The sequence below is a fragment of the Rhinolophus ferrumequinum genome, chromosome 21 (genome assembly GCF_004115265.2).
Source record: "Rhinolophus ferrumequinum isolate MPI-CBG mRhiFer1 chromosome 21, mRhiFer1_v1.p, whole genome shotgun sequence".
Classification (NCBI taxonomy): domain Eukaryota; kingdom Metazoa; phylum Chordata; class Mammalia; order Chiroptera; family Rhinolophidae; genus Rhinolophus; species Rhinolophus ferrumequinum.
Genome location: NC_046304.1, coordinates 18,573,959 through 18,581,588, shown reverse-complemented (window position 1 = coordinate 18,581,588; position 7,630 = coordinate 18,573,959). Strand labels below are relative to the sequence as shown.

At 56.8% G+C, this 7,630-nt stretch overlaps 1 protein-coding gene across 5 annotated transcripts in view; it reads right to left on the bottom strand.

Moving 5' to 3' along the window:
- Window positions 1-494: 494 nt before the first annotated feature.
- SEZ6 (seizure related 6 homolog) overlaps window positions 495-7,630 on the bottom strand; it is a 42,658-nt gene continuing 35,522 nt past the window's right edge. Inside the window, exons 6-17 of one of the 5 annotated variants that reach the window (XM_033091083.1) lie at window positions 5,991-6,159; window positions 5,706-5,872; window positions 4,930-5,124; window positions 4,551-4,689; window positions 4,257-4,453; window positions 3,471-3,665; window positions 2,888-3,079; window positions 2,585-2,782; window positions 2,270-2,308; window positions 1,902-2,019; window positions 1,716-1,818; window positions 495-1,552 (exon numbers count right to left, since the gene is read on the bottom strand). In XM_033091083.1, coding sequence (XP_032946974.1) covers window positions 1,520-1,552; window positions 1,716-1,818; window positions 1,902-2,019; window positions 2,270-2,308; window positions 2,585-2,782; window positions 2,888-3,079; window positions 3,471-3,665; window positions 4,257-4,453; window positions 4,551-4,689; window positions 4,930-5,124; window positions 5,706-5,872; window positions 5,991-6,159 — 1,745 coding nt within the window. In that variant the 3' untranslated portion in view covers window positions 495-1,519. Of the gene's footprint in view, window positions 1,553-1,643; window positions 1,819-1,901; window positions 2,020-2,269; window positions 2,309-2,584; window positions 2,783-2,887; window positions 3,080-3,470; window positions 3,666-4,256; window positions 4,454-4,550; window positions 4,690-4,929; window positions 5,125-5,705; window positions 5,873-5,990; window positions 6,160-7,630 lie in introns of those variants that run through there. The other 4 variants (XM_033091084.1, XM_033091085.1, XM_033091086.1 and 1 more) reach the window with 4 other exon arrangements.

Genomic DNA, 7,630 nt, shown 5'->3' with positions numbered 1-7,630 from the left:
CTCCTGACAATCTGGATGTGTTTGAAGTCCAGACAGATTAGAGCCTCATGTTCACGGCTTGTCTCTGATTCCTATTCCAATATCCTGAGCCTTGCTAGCTGGGAAAGAAGGGGAAGGAGAGATGTTCAAGCTTCCTGGGTTTTGTCAGCAATACAGTCACACTGAGAAGGGACTTGGGAGTTTGCCAGCCTGTTGTTCTGGACCTGGCAAAGAGGAAGAAATGAGGAGGAGATGGATGATCATATGGGCTGCTGGGCTCCCACACCCCTCTGGCACCAGCCATGGGGACCTCTCATTTCACTGCCATCTGTTGCACTGACCTTGTTGGGACAGGGATCCCTGTAGCACCTGCATGTAACTGGTTTTTCATAAAATCGGGGGATTATTCGTTGGTGGGTCCAGCATGTCTTCTGGTCCTGAAGTCCACATCCCATTTACCTCCCACCTCCTTTCCCTCCAATAAAGCACCATCCACGTGGCCATTTTTTTTTTCCAAAACACCATTTTAATAAGGAAACAGCAGAAATAGAAGATTGTTCTCTGGCTGGAGGCCAGACCCCATGTAATACATTATGTGTACAAAGTGGCCTGCAGCCAGCTCTTCTCCTTGGGGCTCTCTGATCCCCTGTTCCATGCCCGTTCCTGGACCCTTAGACCTGTGCTCCTCTCCAGAATATGCCTGTCCACTCCCCTTATCTCAAAACACAGTGGCCAGGAGGGGAGTCTGGCCAGTGTCTGGGGTTAGAGGAGGGACGTGTGGGGAAGAGGATGATTGTAACAGCTAGACTGGCATCAGAGGAAGGTCTCCCTCTCCTCAGGGTCTAGGGCTGCCAGGGGAGCAGTGGGGTGTCCTGCTTTGGTGTGGAGCATGAATGCCTAGGTCAGCCCAACCTGAGCTCGGGTAGGGTCCCTAAACCCCTTAGGATCCCTTAGAATGGTTACCTCCACTGGGAAGGGATAGGAGGCAGAACAGTTCATTCCTGGGGCCTTAGAGAAGGACTAGAGGCCTCAAGGAGCTGACGTTGGCATGCCAGTACTACCCAGAGGTCATTGTTGAGAGCAGTTTTGGCCACTGGTGACGGCCCTGTGAGAAGCACCCTGGCGCAGTTTCCACCACCCTCACCCCTGCTGCAGAGTGCTACATGCCAGAGCTGGATGGTGGTCACGTGAGAGGTGCTCCTGCTCTGCCTGTGAATTCCAGGCTGGAGGTGCAGGGCATGAAGGAAGGTCAGGAGAGTGCTGGCTCTTGATGCATATGCTCCAGCTGTGTTCTCCTCAGAGGCAGATGACCCGTGACTTAGACCCAAGGAAGGACCCTAAATGGGCAGTGGTACCAAGGAAATAGGCCTTGGTGGGGATTGCAGGTGGGGAAGGGCACAACTTTTTGAGGGATTGGTGGTGTCTTCCCAGGTGGTATGTACAGGAGGTGGAGGGACAGCAGGAAGCTGGCGGTCTGCTGCTGGGCTGTGATGCAGGGCTGAGCTGGCTTCCCCAGGCTGCCCCCACCTATATAGATACTTCATATTCTGTCGTCTCCTGCAAAGGAAAGAGACTGCTGGGAGTTGGAAACTTGTATGAGGTTTGTCAACCCTAATCCACCTTTCCAAGGAAAAGGGAAAGAGTGAGAGGGCGTGGCAGGACCCTCAGGGGTACCTGCCCAAGGGAGCATAGAATTGGGTCCTGTATAGGGTGACGAGGCTGACATAGGTACTTACTCCAGTCTCGTACGTTGGATTGTCAAAGGCTGACTCCACGGTGATTCGGTCATAGGGGCGGGGTCGTGTTCGGGGCAGCTGCAGGGGGCTTTTCCCCTGGAGCCTATGGGACAAAGAAGCCTGTGAGTCCGGAGTGCTGGGAAGGAGGGAGTCAGATTGCAGGGCAGGAAGGGAAGCCAGACTTACCTGGAGAAGTAGAGGTACACACCTCCCACCAGGAGTGCCATTGCCACCAGTGGCAGGAAGATGGCAGCTGCAATGTGAGAAGCATCCAGGGTACTGGAGGCAGCGGGCGCCTTGGCAACTGAAAACAGAGGGTGGGATTGGGGCAGAGGTCCCTGTCACCTGGAGCCCATATTCCTCTCACCTCTGCCCAGGGGCATCCAGCCACCAGCTCCCTCCAGCTGGCTGGGAGCAGGGTAGGAGCTTTTTGCCTTTCTAGTCCCAGATCTCTCTCTTTCTCTGCCCTCCCTCCTTGGGGAACCCATGGCCTGGGAGCTGTGAGAACCAGGAGAGGGAGACTACTTCCCTGGCCCTCAAGGGTGGGGGCTCACCATCCAGGCTGCGGCCGCTGTAGAACCCATCCAGAGAGGCTGGAACAAGAGGGAAGGGCCAAGGGCAGTGGGTAAGCCCAGAAGGCCAAAGTACTAAGGAAGGGAGTGGGCTGATTATGGGAAGGATTTGTCCAAGGAGAGCCCACCCCAGCATTTGTCTTGGTGTCACCAGGTCAGAAAAATCTGGCAGAGACTGGGGAGGCCAAGGGTAACACGAAGAGGGTATGGGTGGGGGTTCTCGTTCTCAACATTTGACATCTTTGCCAGAGCAGCCCTAAGGGCCCGGCAGAGGTTTCGGGGTGGCCGAGCACTCACCAGCCCTACAGATGGGTGGGGGATCACTCCAATGTGAGGGGTGCCCGGGCACACACTTGATGCTGGCCTGGCCCTTCAGCACATAGCCAGGGGCACATGAGAAGTGGACAGTCGCCCCCGCTGGGTGTAGACGCTTCTCAGGACTGCGGGCGCCATTCTCGGGGGCGCTGAGGCCATGGCACGGCTTGAGCTGTTCCACTGCAAAGCAGGCAGAGCCCAGTGAGGGTGCCAGGCCCGTGGCCTCGAGAGGCAGCATCTTTTGTCTCCTACCAGAGGCTTCCCTCCTACCCATTTGACACTTACGGAGACATTTGGGGGCCCGGTCGCTCCACTTGGGGCTGCTGGCTTGGCGGTCATGGCAGGTGAGGATGGCACTACCCGTCAGCACAAAACCCTGGTCACAGATATATTGCACGGTGGCCCCCACGGGAAACTTGGGGCTAGATATGAGGCGTCGGCTGTGCTCCACGTCCCCAGGGTCATGGCAGGAAGTCACTGTGGATAAAGGGTGATGCGGGAGAAGTAGCCCAAGTAGAATTCAACACAAGCCAATCTACCCTGGCTTTGTTCCAGGCCAGCCAACATCTTCATGCCATATGGTCCGTCCTCTGGTTATCTGTGTCGACCGTTGTGCTGGTATACCCCCCATCCGTCCCCTTCCCACCCAACGGAATCAACACAAACTGATTGGCCATCTACCAGGCACGAAATACTTGGAGTGCTTGGCAGATAAGCCAATGGAAAGGTATTGTCCCATGCCACAAATGAGGAAACTGAGGCTATGCGAGGCGAAGGAACTTCAAGGGTACCAGCTATAACAACGGGAGTCTGGTTCAGAACCCAGGAGAGAAGCTCGTAGGTTGCACTGGGGAACAGATACACTCACCCCTCTGGCAGGAGGGCAGGTCCTCACTCCAGGTTAGGTCCCACTGGCACATGAGGACACTGGATCCCACCACCTGGTAGCCGGGGTAGCACTGGTAAGTGACGACCGTGCCATGCACCAGCTCAGGCTGCGACGGGCTCTTCCAGCCGTTGGGGATCTCAGGCAGCTCTGGACACGTATCATTGCGGGGCACCTCTAATGGCACAGGAGCAGCAAAATGCAGACCCTCAGCCAGCACCAAAGCGACGCCCTGACGGCACTCGGCTCCTGCCAGTCTGGCCTGGGCCTGGCCTGGGCATGCTCCGCAATCCATCCTTCCTGCGCAAGGGCCCCTCCTTGTGTCCCTGCAATCACTCTGTCTCCTAGATTCCTGGGTTATCTATCATCTGGGCTTTGACCTCACTTCCAAAGGCATGTTGGTGAGTTTCTCAGTCTTGAGAGAGGGGCTGGGTAAATGGGGCAAACTGTCACTTCTATTAAAGAGTGTCAGAAAGGTGGAATAGAATACCTTTCCATAGCTCCCTATTTTTGTTATGCAGTTCTTCCTGCTGCCTACCCTATTCCTCTTGCTGCAACAGAAGGCTCTCTCTCCCACTGGGCCCTGGGAGAATGGAGAACAAGACTGGCTTCCTTCAGGTGATACCTGGAGTGTTTCCACCTGTCCATTGTCAGATAAGCGCGCTCAGGCTCCCCATTGCACGGGCTTCTCTGACTTGCCATTGTTTGGGGTCTGCATTCTGGCATCCCTTCTCCTCCAGGTGTGGGGTGGGGCAGGGGCAAGCTCACCAAAGAAGTGGATGACGAAGCCCTGCTGGTAGCCCAGCACTGAGGCCCCGGGGTCCGATTGGAACTGGATGGTGACGTCAGCCATGGAGGTAAAGAGCTTGAAGTGGCTACGAGGCCCCGAGTACTGGCCCAGGACCCGGGCTGTCAGGTCATCGCCATCATAGAAGGTAAGGACATCGCCAGGGCCTGTGCGCAGCCTGTGGAAGAGGACATTCAGCGAGGGTGGGCACGGGGAGCCCGTCCGGCATCTTCGTTGTTTAGGAGCTGGCTTGGCCGCGCCCAGCGGGCACTCACACTCGGACATCCAGCATGATGCGCTTGTCCTCTTCCACATGCACGCCCCAGATGCAGTCCTGCCCGCGGCCATACGGCTCCGGCCAGTTGGGGGAGAGCACCACGCCGGCGGAGTCTGTGATTTCCCCACTGCACACGGCTGGAAGGCAGGGGAGGCCCAGGAGGCGCGTCCCCTCCGTGCTCCCCGCAGTGCCGTGTCCTGGGACTGCCATCTGCCCCCAGGAGTGACTACCCGTTGCTGAGAGCCTCCATGTCTTCCTCAGGGGGAAGCTTGAATGACACGTCACTGGGCCCCTGTGGCCCCAGGCTCTGCAGCTGGCTCCCTAGGGCCCACCCTGCTCCCTGCCCCTGGCAGACCAATCGGCTGGTACCTACTGACCTCGGCAGGCCGGCTCTGTCTCATTCCACTGGGGGTCATGGGGATCAACACACTCAATGATGATGGAACCCTGCTCCAGGGTGTAGCCAGGGTCACAGCTGAACTCCACGGTGGTACCCACAGGATAGGAGGATGCACTGCTGCTGAAGTTGCCGTATTTCACAAAGGGCTCATAGCAATGGCCCGGCTGGAAGGCTATAAACCACAGGGCCCAGCCCAGCTCAGCCTTGACTGGGGCAACCATGGGGCAGATGTCCTCCTACTTCCCGTCCCCCACCCAAGGCCTTTCTCATCCTGACTACAAATTGCTAGCTAGGGCTTGGAACAGGGGGCAGAGATAGCCCAGAGCACCCATCCTTATTATGCTCAGGAGGCTGTCTTGATAACCATTGTATTTCCAGTGCCTCGTTTTGTGCTTAGTACACAGAGGGCACACAATACATGTTTTGAATGAATTAATGGACACAGGCATGCATGAGTTGTTCTAAAGTGTCTCTTGCAGCAATTCTCCTTCCCTAAGAATGGGGACCTTTTTTGCTCTTCAAATTCTAGAGAATTCATTTACTTGGACCAGAGAGCCTGGGTCCAGGCAGGGGTCTCCTGCAAGGATGGGGCAGGACTCCTGGACTTGAGGAGAGACGCAGGGAGAGAGGGCCTAAGAGCAAAGTGAGCAAGGGCTGAGTTGAAAGGACTGATGATGGAATGGACGGGGAGTGGGAGGGTGTGAGACCCTAGGCCCAAGCCCCCCACCCCTGGTTAGGCCCCATCAGGCTCACCCTCGTAGCGCAGGGCCATGCCTGCAGCTGCCCCGCTGCTGTCAGTGCTGAGCTCCACAAAGAAGTGTCGGCTGGAGCTGAGCAGGCCCTCAATGGGCAGGTACTCCACCTCATAGGAGTCATACACGGGCGGGGCCTCCACGTTGTCCCCATTGCGGATGATGAGCCTGGGCCAGCAGAGCGGCAGGTGCGTGGCTGGTCGCTGACCCCGGTGGGGTGCGGCCCCGTGTTGGTGTACCGTCCCTCCAGCAGGGTATTCCCATCCCCACTAGGACATCCCCTCACCTGTCGTCATCCTCTGCCAGGGAAACCTTCTCAAAGTGCAGGTGCAGCCGCTGGCCCTCAGGAGCTTCCAGCAGCCAGTGGCAGGTGAGGTTGTTGCTGTAGTTGCCCGGAAAGCCCGGAGAGACAATGCGACCAGTGGTGGCATTGCGGATCACCCCACCGCAGGCGGCTGCGTGACAGGAACAGGACCTGGCTGGATCCTAGGTGGCCTAACAAGCCTTCCTGCCTGTTCCAGCTCTGTGCCCTGTGCCCTGTGCCCTGTGCATGGGGCAGCAGGGATCTTTGCCTTCATGGTCCCGAAGCTCAATCCTTTGCTCCTGTGACCCTGCAGCTCCACGCAGCCTAGACTCCAGAATCCTACCTCCTAACCTTTCACGCCTCTGGGACTATTCATGTGTTACTCCCTTGACTGTGGTAGATCTGCCATGGCCTAGCTGTGTGGCACTGGGTGAGTCACTTTCCCTCTCTTCTGACTCCTCTGAGAGGCCTTTCCTGACTCCCCCCAGGTGGCCTTTCTTAAAGGCCCTGACCCAGGGCTCCAACCTTCTTGGATATATCTGCTACTTTTACCTCATGCCACTTTCTTAAAACCAGTTATTGTTTGGATGTGTCCCTTAACTGGGACCAGCTGGGGCAGGGGCCAGGTCTTCCAGGCCAGGCACAGAGTTGGTATTCAGTGTTTGCTGAATAAAGAGTGAATGAATGTAAAAAAGAGGGTAGGATTCGATCAGGGATGACAGACATAGTGTGCACGCCATTTACCTCCAACTCTCGTGCCCTGAGCAGACAGTGCTAGCCAGGAGCCAGCCTCGAACGCTTTCTGAAATAGCATTACTGCCACTGTCTTTCCTGGGCTGACCCCGGAGGGCCTTCCCGGCACTGACCCCTGTGGCCTGGGACTGTCCTCTCTTTGCAAGGAGAGGCCGAGCAGCTCACTTGTCCCCATTTCTGAGGACCGCTGGGCTACTTGGCCGCCAATTCCCGGCAGTTAAGTGGGGCCAGTGAAGCGGTCTCAGGAAGGGGAGCGTGGCTGCTTCCAGACGGCACTTTTCCTCCCCTGGACACACAGCTCTGGCCCCTGCCAGCTCTCAGCGAGACAGTGCCTTTGTCTCCAAATGTTCAAGGCAGAATATTTTAACCCAATAATCCTGGGGAGGGGGTTGTGGTGAGTTTCTTCTCTGCTTCTCTGCTTGGTCTCAGAATGGAGCTGCCCTTCAAATCTGATCATGCCCCATCCTGTACTTAAATTCCTCAGTGGTTCACTACAACCCTCTGGGTAGAGCCCAAGCTCAAGATAGCAGTGAAGCCTCTTATGAACCCGACTCTCTTGACTTGGCTTCAGCCTCTCCCCGCATGGCCTCCTCCCCAGGCACACCTCCCCGTGTCCTCCCTGGAGCACGCTGCTGCATGTCCCCACATCTCTGCATCCATTCCACTCCCCTGGGCTAACATTCTTGTGCTCCTTCCCTGTCATCTCCTGGGGAAGCTTTCCTTACCTTCTTCCTCCTTTGGTAGCAGCTCTCTCTCCCTTGTAACCCCACTGCACCCTGTGTTCATCCCATTGTAGCACTGTCTGCACTAAACCTGCTGAGCTGCCTGTTGGTCTTCCCACTAGACAGACAGCTCGCTGAGAGCAGAGA